The 17,710-nt window shown below is 36.9% G+C and overlaps 2 protein-coding genes across 3 annotated transcripts; both read left to right on the top strand.

The window, feature by feature from the left end:
- The first annotated feature begins 241 nt into the window (after positions 1-241).
- On the top strand, positions 242-7,940 carry LOC103706707 (ERBB-3 BINDING PROTEIN 1-like). Of its 2 annotated transcripts, none has more exons than XM_026804514.2 (10): positions 242-470; positions 567-680; positions 801-885; positions 975-1,124; positions 1,202-1,355; positions 5,729-5,944; positions 6,031-6,167; positions 6,240-6,331; positions 6,855-7,037; positions 7,499-7,940. In XM_026804514.2, exons 2-10 carry the CDS (start codon positions 587-589, stop codon positions 7,579-7,581), a joined length of 1,194 nt encoding a protein of 397 aa, XP_026660315.2. In that variant the 5' UTR covers positions 242-470; positions 567-586; the 3' UTR covers positions 7,582-7,940. The 2 variants fall into 2 exon arrangements, with proteins under 2 accessions (XP_026660315.2, XP_008789134.2); XM_008790912.4 differs by having other exon boundaries at positions 243-446.
- Positions 7,941-9,832: 1,892 nt separating this feature from the next.
- On the top strand, positions 9,833-15,920 carry LOC103706708 (ran-binding protein 1 homolog b-like). Its single transcript, XM_008790913.4, has 4 exons — positions 9,833-10,107; positions 10,205-10,356; positions 10,460-10,585; positions 15,479-15,920. The coding sequence occupies exons 1-4, from the start codon at positions 9,953-9,955 to the stop codon at positions 15,712-15,714; spliced, it is 669 nt and encodes a 222-aa protein (XP_008789135.1). The 5' UTR covers positions 9,833-9,952; the 3' UTR covers positions 15,715-15,920.
- The last annotated feature ends 1,790 nt before the right edge of the window (positions 15,921-17,710 follow it).

Here is a 17,710-nt window from a genome sequence, read left to right as displayed (position 1 = left end):
TTATTGGTTAGAGGGAGCTCTGCAAATATCTCTTTGGGGGCCATCCGACACGTTTGTACGCGTGAAAGGATGCAAGATGGCTAACTGAATCCTACCGCCACCTAGCGAGACCCCGGGTCGGGACGGGGAGGGCGGGGGGCACCGTTTCCACGTGCACCACGCGTGACGTCTCCTTTTTTTTTTTTTTTTTTTGCTTAAATGTGACGTCTGCTTCCCTCGGCCCTATATACGCACAAAGAAACGGCGTGTTGCCCTAAACTGCCTCACACTCTTGAGTCCTTTTCGACCCCGTTCTTTCCTCTCTTTACGGGCCGAAACCCCAAAATTGAAACCTTGCCTCCATTCCCTTTTATGCCTCTAAACGAGCGGAGATCGCCGCGATAGACTTGTCTGCATTGAATTTCTAGCGCTGAGAGTAGCTTCTCTCCTCTCCATCGTTGCTGAAGGTCTGTACTCTGTTGATATTGTTGGTAATGAATTTACCCTAGGTTTTGGTGGTTCTTTATATGCAGCGTTTTCTTTTGTTTGAATATGTTCTTGGAACTTTTTCTCTTTGTGTCGGCTAGGGTTTAGCTGGCTTGGAGAGATGTCGGACGACGAGGCAAGGGAGGAGAAGGAGTTGGACCTCACTTCCCCTGACGTCGTTACCAAGTATAAGTGTGCCGCCGAGATCGTCAACAGTAATAATCTCTATTTCTTGTTTCCCCCCTTTTTCTCCGCGTCGGATGAGAAAAATCGTGTCACTTTTCAATTTCCTTGGCTTTTTAATATGTCTTCTTGTACAAATTCGATGCGAACAGAGGCTCTTCAGCTGGTCGTATCAGAGTGCAAGCCGAAGGCCAAAATTGTAGACATTTGCGAGAAGGGAGATGCCTTCATTAAAGAGTTAGGCTTTTTTTTTGGCTAAATTTGCAAATAATTTAGATTTTGTGTTAAATGTTATCTAAATTTGTGGAATCGTGATGTTTGGTTAGGCAAACTGGCAACGTATATAAGAACGTGAAGAAAAAGATTGAGAAGGGTATAGCATTCCCGACATGCATCTCTGTGAACAACACTGTTTGCCATTTTTCGCCGCTTGGCAGTGATGAGACTGTTTTGGAAGCAAACGATGTAGTAAAAATGTATGATAACTGGGTCGTTGTAATCGTCAGTTGTGACCGTTTGGTGTCAATTTAAAATTTATGTGTTTCTGCTGCAGAGATATGGGTTGTCATATAGATGGATTTATTGCTGTAGTGGCCCATACACATGTCCTTCAAGATGGCTCAATCACTGGGAGAGCAGCGGATGTAATTGCAGCCGCAAACACTGCAGCAGAGGTTGCTCTGAGGCTCGTGAGGCCCGGAAAGAAGGTATTTGCTATGCAAAGTAATTTACAGAATTTCAGTGTCGGGTATTTATTAAAGAAAGTTCTTTTTTATGATCTCTTTCGGAAAATTTGCTTGTTCAGGTTCCTCTTCTAGATCATTCCATCCATTGCCTGATCAAGATAGAAGATTTTTGTTTTTGAGTACTCTTCCACCTTGCTATTAGGATATTAGTACTTAAGGGCCATCTCTTGCCTAAGTGGTCAAACTGAACTCCCATTTGGAGGAACTTATTTTAGCGACAATTCGAGACATTATGGACCTAAGTGAACATTTGTTCGAGCAAACCTACCCGAACTTGCAATATTTGATTTGGTCATCCAAGCACTGATTCAGAAAGTCGTGTGTGCAGCTGCATATGTCAGTGCCTCCCTTGATCATAACACATTCCCTTAATGCAGTGGCTACGTGCAGCAAGGCTGCATGTGAGCTGAATATGCATTCTCTTTTAGCGCTATGTACTTGCATATGCAATCTGTGTAGTAATATGCGGTCACATATGCAACCTCCTCTTATTTGAGCTTGTGCAAGTGGCATGGATGTAGTTGGTTGCTAGTTGGATGTGGGTATTGCTGGTAATATCATAAATATTGCTATTAAATAATATGCAATAAACATTAAGTTGTAATTGTTAGTTATCATTTATGAATATTGCTGTTATTACTATTGTCAATATTTATATTAAAACTATTTATTTTTAATATATTTAAAAATGCTTCATATTCTCCTGAATATTGCATATGGCTCTGTGCAAATCTCTTGTCTGTTTGTATACCATGCCGCTTTATGTACACTATGTCCAAGTTCCCGATTTTCTCCCCCAATCCCTTTCAAGCCAACTTGCATGCTGAAGGGTTGCATTTGCTTGACAATGCAGAAAATACCAAATTAATCATAGTTTGAGACCTAATATTTGTTGGGTGAAGGGATTTTAAAGGTTTTTTTTTTTTGCTATCCTAACATGTATATTTTAGTTGATTTTCAAAAGAAATTGAGGAATGAACTCAACCCATGCATTTGCTCAAAAATATACATGAATGATCAATCTATGCTCTCAATGCTTGTCCATTGATGGATTTTTGGTTTAAAACTTGGTTTCCTTTTGCTTCCCTAAGCTTTTATGCTATGTTTGGTTTGTGGAATGAGGGTTTGAATGGAAAAGGAATTCCGGCCTTGGCCCATTCTAATATTTGGTTTGCACAAGAAGTGAAATCATGATTCCTTTGGAATCATCATTTCTTAAATAGAGGAATTGTTATGCCGTTTTTAAGTGGGAGGAATGGTCCTTCCTATGGGAATGGGGATAATTAACATTTTTGGTCTGATGAACTAAAATGATTTGTGTTATAAAGAGAGAATGAATGATATATTTGATATGAAGCAATGGCATTTATGGTATGAAAGGGAATAGATGATTTAGTCAGTATTCAAATTTTAAAATTATTTTTAGAAAACGTAAAACAATGACCATTATAACATATATTGAAGTTTGTTATGTGTGTGTATATCATTGTGAGATGCCTCCAATAAATACCCTTAGGATTGTTGTATCTTGCTTTCTATCAAGCGTACTTTGGTTAGATAATCAGGCTGATATTTATCGTCTTTTCCATATATTAATATTTTGATATTATTGTATGGTGTCTATTATTTTTTACCTTAGAATTGGACTGAAGTGATGTTGGGAGGACATGAATACTCTAAGTGATGAAACTTATCATACGCAACGGACTAATGTCCAAATGATGCTTCTGTCATAGTTACACTGATAGAGTACCATGTTCTTGCTTTCTTTCTTTTCAATTTTTTATGGCTTTTGTTGGCTGAGTAATTCTTTTTTCTGTCCTTTTTGTTTTGTCACTATAATATTTTGGAACATGTCCAGAATGTTTTGTGAAACATACAACAATATTATACATTTTTTTAAAAAAATAATTGGAGAGTGCTTTTTTTATTATATCAAAATATTTTCCTAGTTGATATTATTTCATATTAACCTTTTGAGGGGTCAATTTAGTAAATGTGTAACTTTCTGCCTTGTATCAGGTTTATTTTGTTTTAGGAACGTGTATTTTTTCTTTTTGAAGAGTTACTATTAATAATGGTCTAAATCATCATGTTCTTTCCAACGTTGAATGAACCAATAATGAGCATGCACTGAGGGACTTGCAAGAAGTGGAGTATTCTAAGGATTAACCTAAAGCTATGCACTGCTTGGGTTATGTGGCTTCTACTGTTTGCTTCCTCTTAATGAAATGGGATTTAGAGAGAGAATTCCATGGTTTAAGGAAATTATTTTCCTTAGTGGTTAGCTTGGAGAGAGAGAGAGAGAGAGAGAGAGAGAGAGAGAGAGAGATTGGATGGTAGGATTGGATCATGTTTGATTTGGGGCGGAAATGATATAGTAAAGGTTGATTATTGTTATCTTGAGGGGTGGAGGCAAAGGAAATCTTAAAGGGTAAGGGAATCTTCTAAGGGCAGAGGAATATTATGATGAGAGATTTAGATTCAAAAGGATAAATTGCTTGGTAAATGTGAAAGGGTGCATGGATGAAGAGTTGTAGGCATAGAGCATGGTCCTAGTTAGGAGGAATAAGGTTGCTTTACAACCAAGATTAATTCATTTGTGTTGAAGGGGAAAGATGGTGTGGTGAAGGTTAGCTAGGTTCAACTAAGGGAGTCTAAAGGGCTTCTAGAAGGCCAAGGTCATTGCCTAAGGGGTTAGGAGGATGCATGGATGAGAGTGGTTTAGTTAATGGTAAAGGAATGTGTAGGGATAAGTGGAAGTTGGGACAAAATGGATGATGGATAAAAGGATATTTAGATGAAAAAGATACTTAGGGGCCTAGAAATAAAGGACACAATGGAGAATGATGACGGGAGGTGTCATGTTGCTTAGCTGTCACTAGGCTGTGGATGGGTGTAGAAGTGGGTGTGATCACAGGTTTGTGGAGGATTGATGTAGGTAAAGATGTGAGGCCATAACATGCTGTTCAGTATGGCAGTTAGGCTTCTCATGGGCTTGTGGGTCATATAGCTCTAAGATGTTTTGGACCTATTGGGCATAGAGAACAATTTTGAGTTTGGGATTTTGGGGTTAGGTGGGGGCATATGGCACAGGCGGATGTGGAATTTTGGAAGTGGTATAAGTGAAGCCAAGGGTGACTAATGTAAATTTCAGCTAGTGTGATTTCCAAATCCCAAGTCCCAAGTTGATGTTAGATGAACTTTGTAAGGTTGGTCCGATGGAGCTCCAGGATAGGTGAGGTTGGTTGGTTGGTTGAAATTGGGCTAAGGGTTTGGTTTGGGTCGGGTCCAAGTTAACCTTCCATATTGGGGAGAGATCCTTATTGGATTAAGGAGAAAAACAAGGTCTCGGAGTGTGAGTATGTGTGCGCGTATTACTTAGAGTTTTCAGCAAATTGTATTTTAGATTTGAATTCAGTGCTTAATGATTTTAAGTGACACCTTTCTAAGTTGTAAGCTTTTAATATTCCCTCCTATTATATTGCTTCTTACAAAAACCAGAAAGCAAGCAATTTAGTCTAGTGGAGTTAACTTTCAGCCAGAGTAAGATATGATTTTTGAGTATTAATCATTTGAAGTGATTTGTATATAGATGAATATGCTTTAAATATAAGTTGTATGTCTTTGTCATTGACTTACAAATTACAATGATAAAAATGTGTGAAGTGGATCAATGTGGCATAAGTACAAACGTAAGTACAAACCCAAAGCCCTAATCCCTAAACCTTGAACCCTAAATCCCTAAACCTTAAACCCTAAACCCTCAAACCTAAAATCTTAAACCCTAAACCCTAACCCTAAGTCCTAGGGGTCTTGAAGTTGACATGCCACTACCTGAACCCATTTATAAATTGGTTGGGCCTGATTTTTGGATCTTTGTTGAGCAAGTCCTCTTCTCAACTATGACAGGTTAATTTTCAAAGGTTGCTAGCAAACTCATAAATAATTATTATTGTTATGGTACAGGGTGGCATATTGATTGAGTTTGAAAGTTAGCGTGTTAATATAAGTTAATGCAAACCCTTTATGATGTTTTTTTTTTGGGGTTCAACTGCCCAATCCTGTTGAAAATGTTATTGTTCAAGATTGCTTAACTACTGAACCAGTATGACATTTTTGTAATTTAATTTGACATCTGAACAATAATATGTTTTCTTGTAGCTGCTATTCACACCCCCCTCCTCCCCTTTTTTTTTTGGTCCCACAAGGGGGGGAGCGGGGCTGTCATGCGATCACCTAAAAAATTAAGGAAATGCTTTTTTTCTCCTAATTTATTGCTTGTGATGTTCTCAAGAGCTTTCGTTCCTATCATGCTATTTCTTGTTTTGTAGAATAAAGATGTTGCAGAAGCTATTCAGAAAGTAGCTGCTGCCTATGATTGCAAAGTTGTTGAAGGAGTGCTTAGTCACCAGATTAAACAGTTCGTCATTGATGGAAACAAAGTCGTACTTAGTGTATCTAATCCTGATACCAGAGTTGATGATGCAGAGTTTGAGGAGAATGAAGTCTATGCAATTGATATAGTCACTAGCACAGGTGAAGGGAAGGTAATATTTATGCTAATCAATATCATATGCTGTATTTCTGCTTCCTTTGTTCTGACATTGTGATGAGAGACTATCCTTATGTGCAGCCAAGGCTCTTAGACGAGAAACAAACTACTATCTATAAAAGAGCTGTGGACAAAAATTATCACTTAAAAATGAAAGCATCAAGATTTATTTTTAGTGAAATAAATCAGAAGTTTCCAATCTTGCCGTTTACTGCAAGGTTTGCTATTCTTGTCACGTGGTCTTATATCTGAAGTTTTCTTCTTCATAAACTTTTCCCTTTGCCTCCTAGAGCATTGGAAGAGAAGCGTGCTCGGCTGGGACTAGTAGAGTGTGTCAACCATGATCTCTTGCAGCCATACCCTGTTCTGCATGAGAAGCCAGGTAAAGATTTACATTCATGCAAACAGTTAAAGCATCCAAGTAGGTTGAACTCTCAGTTTTGCTTGGTTATGCCAAGAATAATGATACTGCTGGTTATGGAACTATAGTAGATGCCAAAAGGCAGTATGATATTGTATTATGGTTAGTGACTGCGAAAGGATTCATCGTGTGAAATTGATTTCTACTAAGGTTTTTGACTTAATGTAGCAGAATTGGTACTTTTAATTGCTGATTACCTCGTGTACCCACTGAATTTGAAATCTAGATGTTGCTGGGGCTGTTAAAGGAGTAATGACTTTTCTAGTTGGAAGCTTGTCCCAATTTCTGTAGCAGGAAGCTTTGTAGTTTTTCATTCCGAAAAACAGGTTGAATAGAGTCTTTTTAACCAAATTGTGGACTGCTATTCCTTGCAGTCTTTGTTTGTTCTCTTTTTCATATTATTAGGAACCAACTACACTTGTTATTCTGATTAAACAGGTATGTTTCAGATGGTTGATGTCATTTAAATTGACGTACATTGCAGGAGACCTTGTTGCTCATATTAAGTTCACGGTATTGTTAATGCCAAACGGGTCTGACAGGATAACCTCCCATCCATTGCAAGAGTTGAAACCTACCAGGTCCATTGATGACAATCCTGAGATCAAGGCATGGCTTGCTTTGGGCACAAAAACGAAGAAAAAAGGTGGAGGAAAGAAGAAGAAAGGTGTGTGATAGGGTGATTGATCACCATTTTCTTTTAGGTCATGTTTATTCATCTTGAAATTCCTTCTATCGTTTTATGCAAAAGTGACCGTTCTCAGAGTTTACCAATATGACATTGCACTTAAGAGTTGGAGCTGCCTATGTGGCTTGGTGTATACTGTTTCTTTCTTCTTTTTTTATGCTTTTGAGAAGAAGTCTGGAATCTCTGGATCCTGGTTTCTGTTTTTTCTTTTCTTTTTTTTTTTTTTTTTTTAAAGAAAGGGTCTGGAATCTGTGGAACCAGGTTGTTCTGTTGAAGACTAGAATCTGGAGAACATTTGAAGCTGTGTATTTTTTGTATCTTTACTCGGCTTATAAAATGCTACACTTAGTAATTCAAATGTCTTTCATAAAAGTGAGCAAAAGACTGAGCATTATGTTACGTCCAACTTGGATCTTAACTGCCCATTTTATCTCGTGTAGGTAAAAAAACTGAAGCTAAAGATGATGCAGCAGAGGCAGAACCCATGGATGAAGCATCAGATGGTCCAGCTTCTCAAGGATGAGAAATTACAGTTTTGGTGTTTTCTTCATTTGCTATTAGAATTTTCTAGGTGCCTTCCCTGTCATCTCAAGATTTTCATCACATTTGGATGCAAAAATTCAGGGTGTTCTAAACATGAGAAAAGATTGCTGCATTGAGGAGGTCAGCAAAGCGTCTGCAGGACTATGGCATGGTGGCACAATAAATTCTTTATAATATGCTGAACGAATTCTTGTGGGATGTGTTAGTTTAAAAACAAAAAAAAAGAGGTGCTAATTCTCTATTTTGTGTGGGATGTTTCCTGGATATCTCTGGCTGAATTCCTGTTGTATGATGAGCAAAAGAGGTTGTGGAGGCAAAGCTATTTCATTTTGACGCTCATTTTGCTGTTTGTAGGTTATTTCAGTAATGCTTATAGCCTTCTTTGTGGAGTGCATTTGCCCAGGAAGCAAATGCAAAAGTATGAGATGAGTGAAATTAATAGATTGAACAGAGTGCTGCTTGTAAAATCCACCAGAGGGGTTCCTATCGCCATGCGAGCCCTAACCAGCCTGGTTTAGCTGGTGACCAGGGCAGGCTGCACTGCGGGGTCCTGCAAGCCTCCCTTCTTAATCCCCCGCTGCTCTCTTGTTTCTCGCCCTTAACATGGCAGTGTTATTTTGTGAAAAATCAGTATGGATTATATGCAGTGTGTTGTCAATATGTTATAACTTTGGGTTGCTATATTTACATTTTCTTCAATTAATATAAAGTTGCCCTTTTGAACTTTATTCTGCCTTAATTGCCTCTCATCCATTACTTGGACAATTTCTTAACCTTTCCCCTTCTCCTTCCTTGCACATCACCGCATCGGCCACACCGCCATCTCGAACCGTGCGATTTGGAGTATACCGTGTCATACTAATAGTAGATTGAGATGGTTAGAGAGGAGAGAGAGTAGGGGAAAGAAGAAGAGAAAGGACAAGAGATACACAGAGGATGACAGCCGATCGGCGGAGGGTGGGAGAGCCACACGGAGGGGCAAAGGAAGTGTTCTATCTCTGTTTCTCTATTTCGTTTGAAAAAAGAATCCTATAGGAGGTCCTCCGCCAACCTTCTCTTTTCTTTTTGCTCTCCTCTTTTTTCTTTTTTTTTTTGATTTTTCTTTTTTTCGGTTTTTTTCAGTTTTATTTTTTACCTCCTCTATTGTATCGGTACAGATCCAGCACGACATAGCATGGGGGCACACTGACCCGTGCAGTCAGACAATCCTGGGCCCGGGGTCTTGCATAGCAATTCTTGTTTAGGATAGATGTTTCTTTCATTAAGATTGTATTTGGAGCTATAGTTGAATTTTCTGACTATAAAGAAGTCATGCAAGAGAAATATGATGATCTTCACTATGTATATATAACTGTCTTCTGTTAAATAACAGTTGATGGATAGGACATAAGCAGTAAATTCTAGCAGCCCCTGGTATCTAGTGGTAAGCATCTTTGCGTGACATCAAAGCACTCTGTTCCGGAGGAAAAAACCGCATATATATTCCTAGCACGTACCCCAAGCCCGCTTTCCCTTCTAAAGAATTATTTTTCATTCCAGTTTATTACAGAGGCTGCATGAGTGCCCAAGCACCAAAAATCTCTTCCATATAATGAACTTATAATGGGTGATTTCTAGTGACTTCCCAAAATTTGTCTCCATGTTTGTTTGATGATGTGCAACCCTTACAGTTAAAAAGAGTTAAACATAACTGTGTGTTTTTCATTGCTTGCCTCCTGCTTAATATTCATTTAACTTTGATCCTTTGTTTTTTTTTCTTTTTCAGATTAATATTCAATTCAGTTATCCATGTATTCTCCAGAGTATGAATCTACTGTATAAGCACGTATTATCATTTTTAAGCAAGGAAAATATAATTATTTATCTACTCTCTTATATCAGTTTTCTTTAAAATAAATATTTTAATCATACAATTTCCATATGCGTTATGTACCCCGTCAGCCCATTAGTTTTCCTCACAACACAATATCAAAAATTTTACGGGGAGCATCCCTTAAACATATTGTATATGTAATTCTTTATTTCGTGCCACGTGTATGTTTCACAAATTTTACAGGTACACGTGCCTCAGATAGACCAGACCCCATCCACTCTGTCGAACGATATTTATTTCCATCTTATTTTCGGGAATCTTAGAAATGTCAGGGACGGCCACATAATATTGAACAAGACAAGGGGTTAATCATAAATTTCTCCCGCCATTCCAACTCTAGCCATCTAACTTCTGTATGATAAAATAAAACCCTAGCACCATCCCCTCACTCTCACGTCACGCTTGCCTGCCCATCGCTGCTCGCGTCTCCCGCTGCAGCGTATTTCGTTTTCTCTTTCGATCTCCACTGCTCGCCGCCATGGCCAGCACGGATCCCGAGCGCAGAGACGAAGGGGAGACTGAGGCCGCCGGCGGCGACGACGAGGACACCGGCGCCCAGGTCGCCCCCATCGTCCGGCTCGAGGAGGTCGCCGTCACCACCGGCGAGGAGGACGAAGACTCCCTTCTCGACCTGTAAGCCCCGATCACCTCTCCTCCCCTCACGTCCTAGTTTTTTTCACGTGAGATCCTAGGGTTTCACCTTCCAAAGATGATCGGTTCTTGATTTCAGGAAGGCGAAGCTCTACCGATTCGACAAAGAGGGGAACCAGTGGAAGGAGCGGGGCCATGGGAGCGTGAAGCTTCTGAAGCACAACGAGACGGGAAAGGTCCGGCTGGTCATGAGGCAGGCCAAGACTCTCAAAATCTGTGCCAATCATCTAGGTCTTTGTCTTGTTCCTGTCTTATTCCTTTGATTAATGATTTAATTTTTATCTCTGATGTATGGAATTGTCCCTTGTTTTTTTGCTTGATTTCTGGTCGGCAGTTCTTCCAACGACTAAGATGCAGGAGCATGCTGGGAATGATAAATCCTGCGTGTGGCATGCCACGGATTTTTCCGATGGCGAACTGAAGGAGGAGATGTTTGCTATTCGCTTTGGATCTGTAGAAAGTGAGTGTCCTTTGATTTCTATGTTTACTTTCCTCACAGTTGTAAAATAGGAACTTCTTCTAATTGGGTGCTTCTATGTTGAAGACTGTGTAGTCTTAGTTCTGCCTTCTATTCCCGATAGCAGGGAGGTGATTGTAGAGTTTGTTTAGTAGTATCTATCTCAAGTTTGCTATCTATTTAAGTGCCTGATGCATGTGATAATATCGGGATGGACTGGTTTCTTTTTTCCCCAGTGTTCAGAATATTATTCCTATGTTTTCAGGAGCACATAAATATTCCCCCCCCCCCCCCCCCCCACATCCAAAGTGTATTTGCATAAGAAAAGTTTGAGCGGACAATAGGTGTCTAGGGCTACTTGGACGCATTTGAAATTTGTTATGCGAGCATTATAGAAAAGATACAGGTGGGTGCTTGTAAATTATGGTAATAATGTCGACGTCCTGAACTAGTATGTAAAACTAATCTATGCGGTTAATCTCTAGAAGATTGCAGCATATTTGGAATCTTTGTAATAATTGTAAACCATTTCTGTGATACTGTCCAAATAAAATCGTGATGCCATTGGTAATTGATATCTTTTATTTCAAGGCATTGCTTGAATATGTTATGCCAGCTGTATTCTCAATATGATGAGCTAATGAAAAAAATCTTTTTGTTTATTTAGTCTTATCGTGGAGGATACTATTTATCTTGAAATATAATTTTAGTAGGAATTTCTCTTTATTTTTTTATATGAGTTATGCCTTGACATATTTAATAGCTACTGCTTTTAGTAAGATGGAAGGAAAATGGTTATTACTGGCAATTTTAGTAAGTATACATATTCAGTTGATAGCCTCTGCCTATTTAGATTCATAGTCAGAATTATAACCAAAAACCTTACAACATATGTTGGTTTTTTCAATCCTTGTCTTTGTTTCATTTGTATTGTTGGCTTGACAAATCCTTTACATGGCTTCCATGTTGGGTTCTTGCTTCTATTCATTTATTACCCCTTTGAAATAATTAAACTCTTCATCATGCTTAGAGCTGTCTCTCGCTCTCTCTCTCTCTGTTTTGTTAATCATATAGTTTTTCCATGTATAACGATAAGTATCAATTTCTTTATTTCTTAATCTTCTCCTGGTGCAATTTTTAAGCTTCCTGCAGTATATTCATGTATAATTTTATCAGTCAACCCACCTTAACTTTCACATGTTTGCAACTTCCATTGCTTTTTGACACCTTTCATTGCCCAGCATTCTGATTTATGTGACATTTCCCATGCTATTTGTACGGATTCTCGCTGGCATATCCCTTTGCTTTGCTATAACTCTGTTATTAAAATTCTTTAGTTTTCTTCATTGTTTTTGCGCAATGGATCCAGAATTATTTAACTAGTTACTTTGCTGTGTCCAAGATCTGTTGGTTTGTGGTTCATCTCCATGGTATCTCTGGGAGTTTATGTGTATTTACTTCTTATTGTGTCTCCACATTGGATATATGTTAGACTTGTGTGATAACTCGTCATGTTTGCTATGAATGAACTTCAAGTGTGTGACCATGCAAACATCCTGTGATTTCTTTCCTAGGTGCTTATCTGGTGTTTTATGTTTCATTCTAAGACTATTTAATATTCATGTGCAATTGATCACCATTTCGCTAAGTCTAATCATGATCCAACCAGTACTATATTGCTATCTATGTTTGTCTCCAGTTTCTGAGGCATAATATTGTGTATATATATCACATTTTATCTTGGAAAATTGAATATAACTATCCTTCTTCGCCACACAATTTCATGCAATTTTAGATGTCATTCTCTTTCTGATTAATTTGTTGTTTATGATACCTACTTAGACATCAATAAATGGAACAGGTTCTTGCTATACTTTAACTCTTGCCATTATTGTCATCAACCACACCAGTAGAGTGGTTTTCTTATTGATTCTTTTACTTTCTTTGTTGTTAATTTTTTTTTTATTTTGAAAATTTAGTGAGTAGGAAGCAAATCATCCAAGAGGAGGGGATTAAGTTTACACAGGACCAGCTAAATAAATATGGGCCACATCGTGTGTTTTGGGCAAAAATTAGAATTTGTTTATGTGATCCAAATTGCATTAAAATCTTAAATCCATATTATGAGCGGCCAGTACCTAGGATGTTATGTATTTATCCATCTTGGCATATTGTGTTCATTAGAACACCAATCTCATAATGGATTTAGTCAGTTCAATAGGTGTTGAACTTATGCCACACTTCACCATTTCCTCATACCTACTGGCATTACTTTTCTGCGAGCAAATAAATGCAGTTTAGCCTCCATCTGGGGGACAGCTGCTATTCTGCTTTGTCTCTTGTGCAATTAGGAAGCTACTTAAAGTTTTGTCAATTCTCAGTTTTTCGTGCTATATGAGGCCTATTACTGTATTTGTTGAGCATTACAACCAAGTATTTGGATGCACTGTTTGTATATGGTCAGTTTGTTGGAAGATGTGATAAAGAGGTGGCAACATTTGTCTTTTAGTAGTTTCTATCACTTGTATAAACGTAAGAAGCAAGCATCGGTCCATCTTCTTTGAATCCATTAAAGAGATGATGTGGTTATTTGAATATGGTTTCAAATGGTGTAACATCATTATACTTTCTCAATTTAAGCTGTCTTGTTGCTGTTTGCAATCAAAATAATTGCTCAAAGAAACACAGTGGTTTGCTGTGAGCTATGAACTTATACTTGCTGGAAACTCATCTTCTGCTAAAATTATGGGTCACTGAAATTTGTATGAGGAACTATTTACGTTAAATTCTATGCAATTATATGCTGCAATGTTTTTGCAAACTGAACTGGACACAGTCATCTCTTGTCTTGTTCATTGAACTTTTATGTATGGGTTGTTAAAATGATTGTTTAGATGCCTCGCAACTACGATGACAACTATGTTTTATAGGCATGTATCGTTCATACAATTGGAGAAGCCATACGAGTTAAACTGGTGATATAAGATACATATCTGTAAAGGAGCTAGTAATACAAAGGCTTATGAGTCTTTTGGGGAGTTTCTATTCAAGTAGTAGCATTGTCTTGTATCACTAGTATTGACTTTATGATTCACACCCAAGAATCTCCTGATGAAATGGCGTGCTTGAATGAACTAATATATAGGTGAGTGCACAAGGTTTTGCATTTTCATTGTGAAATTAGTATTTTTATTTTACTATTAAGTAGAAGGATTATGTTATTTGTTCTCTTAGGAAAGTGGGTTCAAGTCAGTTTATGCATTATCTGTTAGAAGCCGGGTTGCTAATAAGAAATGCCTTAAGGTTTTTTTATGAAAATCTTTTAACTTTAATCTTTATTAGCTCTTAATACTCAAATCAGTCTTCCATTTCATGGGTTCCTTTTTAGAAGGTGTTACTGCTGCCATGATCATAGCCAACAAACCTGGTCCTTATGGGTATTATGAGAAATTCATGCTAGTCCAGAATCAGGAACTAGATGGATCATGAGCTATTTCAGAATGTTGTTCAATGATCTGTTTTCTTTAGGCAAGATGTAATTAGGAAAAGTATGTGGTTAGAGGTAGAGATATATATCGGTAAATCTTCTTAATTATGCTTTGTGGAACTTTCAAAGCTATCTACTTCATCTTAAATTGGAAAATTCTTCATAATTTGCATCATAAGACTTTTTCATTAAATCAACGTTTATATGTTACTATAATATACAAAAGGTTCCTTTTCCTTATATTTTTGTCTTCCAGAAGGTATTGTGGGTAAGCATTTCATTTTTTCTAATAAAAACTTTGATTTAAAAATGGGTTTCATTTGCTCACCTATGACATGGAAGTTGCACTTGTAGTATAATGATTCATTCCTCTGTTGGACCTGTTCAACCTAATTGTTGAAGAACTGTGAAATGTGTTAGAAGCTTTAAGGAAGAAAATACAAGGGAAGGATAGGAAGAATGAAAGGAACAAATACTTTTATGAAGGATTACTTTCTATTCAGTTTTGGTGTTTCTTCTTCATAATCTGATGCCCATGGTGAAGATTCTCAGCCAGAACCTTTGAGATTGGATTTGCAGCATGTATACAGTAATATTGCATTTGCAACAAATAATTGCAATCACTACATGCTGTGTCTAAGTGAATATTTTACAAGAGAAAATCAGTACTGACATTCCAAGGACATTGTGTTTTCACGATAATTTAGGTGGATGCATGAGTAAATTGAACAGATAAAATCATACAGTAGGACTTCCAGGTTGCAGAAATGATGTATAGATAGCCGGAATTTGAGTTTGCTATGGTTATGTATTTACAAAGGGGGACTGAATTATGATTTCTAAAGGAGAGGGGTTTGGATTTTCCCTTGATGATCAGAGAGGAGATAAATCTAGGAGTGCATGATGACAGCTTTGATGAATGACTTGATGGCATCACTGGATGACTCGGAGAATTATTCGGAAAGCCAACCCTTGATATTTACATTGTGCAGCCATGTGTAACGGCACTTTGGAAGATCATTTGTGATTCTGTCCTCAAGGATTCTAATTCTACTTAAGCATGACTTTTAAACATGTTGAAGGTAAACTGAGAGATGTAGAGTTGTTTTGCCCTGATAAGGAAAACAGGTCAGCTTTGAGGCTGAATCCTAAACTTTAGCTTATTGGATCCACATAAGTCAACCAGCTTTGCAACATTAGTTGCAGCTGCCCTGCTTTTGTAGTGCATGAGTTTATGATTTTGCCCAACCTGTTGTGTTTTGCTTTCTGTTTTTCTTGATTTTGTGCTGGTTGACTACGTAAATTCTTGCAATTCCATTAGTTGCATTCCTTTATATGTAGTGTTGTATCATTTTCTTGAAACTTGTATATTCCATCAATGATATAGTCTGTAATTTTTTTTTTGTAAGACTGCAAGAAATTCATGGAAAAGGTTGAAGAGATTGCTGAATCACTCGGCAAAAATGAAGAGAAAGAGAGTAAGGATGCCTCAGCTGCTGCAGGTCTTATGGAAAAGTTGACTGTCGGTGAAAGCAAAACCGAGGAAAATGCAAAAAAAGAGGTGCCTATTGCTGCTGATGAAAAGAAGGAAGAAGAGAAACCAAAGACAGAAACAAAAGCTGAAGAACCATCTTCTGCAGCTTAGGCCTGATGGTGTTATGCTTTTGAAGAGCACATTATATATTTTCCTCACCTTCTCTTTAGGGTTTGTGGTCTATCTTCACAAACTTCTTAGTTATATCAGAGACTGGAAAGTGGGACAAAATGTGATCAGATAGAATGGCCGAGTCAGTCTGTCTTCAGAGTCAGTTGTCTGAAATCTTGTCATGTAATTAGTTGCTCAAACTTTCAATGCTCTTTTTTTTTTTTTTTGGTAAAAATGCTCTTTTTAAAGGTCAGGTCTGGTGAGTGAGGGAATGGTTGGCATCTTGGATATATTTGTTTTAATGTTTGTTTGGTTTTGTGATGGTCATCTGTAAGTTTGTCCAGTTTTTGCGTATTGGGCTGCATGTCTTTTGATTCTCCATTTTGATATCTGAATAGGGCTTCAATGGGAATGTAGTGCAATTGTTGGAACACTTCAAACTTTCCACATTGGATTGGAAATAAAATGATGATTTTATTTGAGTCGCTTTTGATCAAAATTTTTTGCTCATGCTTAGAATTCCATCATCCAAGTTGGTTATATACCCATCCAATATTTATCTGAAATTTCAGCCTTTCTTCTATATCCCCTTCCTTTTTTTCTTAGACATCCATTATAGATGCCAGATTTTAGTTGGTAATTACATGCTCTTGTATCTGCCATGCTATATATAATGATAATGTGTAATGTTTTTAGTTTTTCTTTCCAAAACTTTTTTTCGATTCCACCTATGGTATTTCAATTTATTTTTTACGCCTTTGATATCGTTGTTTTGCTTTAGAATACTGGTAGTACTGTTTATTCGGGATCTCCATACTGCTTATGGAGCTTGATGATATTTTGTCTAGTCATAAGCATTAGGCCCAATTTGGTATTGCTTTTGAAGGGGCAAATAGTGCTTCTTAGTGGGCTAAAAGCACTTTTGAATGATTTTGTGGTATGTGATAAAAAGTTTGAAACAGCTTTCTAATTCCTCTAAAAACTGAAGATAGGAAAAAGCTTCAATTGGGAGTGTTTAGGCACAAGTTCTGTTTAAGACATTGAAATTTTTTTTAAAAGAAAAGCTTGCCAGAGAGATTTAGGTTCAAGTCTCGGCAAAAAAAAATAATAATAATTTAAAATATTTTTTTATTGTGATGATTATTTATGTTTTTTCAATGTTTGCAACATGAATATTACAAAATATTTGTGCACATATATATTGCTATTATGGCTGTGGATATGTGAGCAATTGTATTGCCACTTTATATTTGAGCGAACAAAGTCAAACATTTATGTGATTATAAGAATCAAGAACTACCTAATTTGCTATGATGATATTTTTTGTTGCTTGATAATTACTGATAAAAAAATTTATTATTTATTAAAGTATTTAGATTGTAATATAAAAATAATTTATAAATTAATAATATTTATAATAATAGTTTTAATAGTATAATGATTATATTATATTATATTATATGATAATATAATAATATAATAATATTATAAATTGAGTTTTTGATAGTATGAACAACCAAGTAATTGAAATATTATATGATTTTCTTTACTATCATTTTTGATATTAAACGTGCTTTTTTAATTTGATTACCAAATAAATGTTAGAGTTTCATTGTACTTCACAAATGTAGCTAGCAAATAGTAAACAACGTTTTACTAAAGCTTTATTAACAATATCTCTATTACTAAAAGCTTTATAGATAAAAATTTTACTATCTACAATAATGCCAAATGGGGTCTTAGTTTGGCAATGCAGTCAATGGTGCCATTAGTTCTGTATTAGGTAAAAATGTTAGTGGTCAAAAATATTAGAGGTGGAGGTCAAAGGTGGTGCTAGCAGCGATGACGACGAACCAGCATGAAAATGAATAAACTGATTCCTTTAACTTGTTTATCTTTAGCACTCTCTCTTGTCTCTCTCGGCTTGTTTAACTTTGGTTGATGCAATAGCATGCTTATGCTTTGATAAGAGTTTGTTCAGCCAAGGTCGTTTAAT

Source organism: Phoenix dactylifera, chromosome 13, assembly GCF_009389715.1.
Source record: "Phoenix dactylifera cultivar Barhee BC4 chromosome 13, palm_55x_up_171113_PBpolish2nd_filt_p, whole genome shotgun sequence".
In the NCBI taxonomy this organism is placed as follows: domain Eukaryota; kingdom Viridiplantae; phylum Streptophyta; class Magnoliopsida; order Arecales; family Arecaceae; genus Phoenix; species Phoenix dactylifera.
The sequence above is the reverse complement of the archived record's forward strand: the minus strand, read 5'-3'. Positions and strand labels throughout refer to the sequence as shown.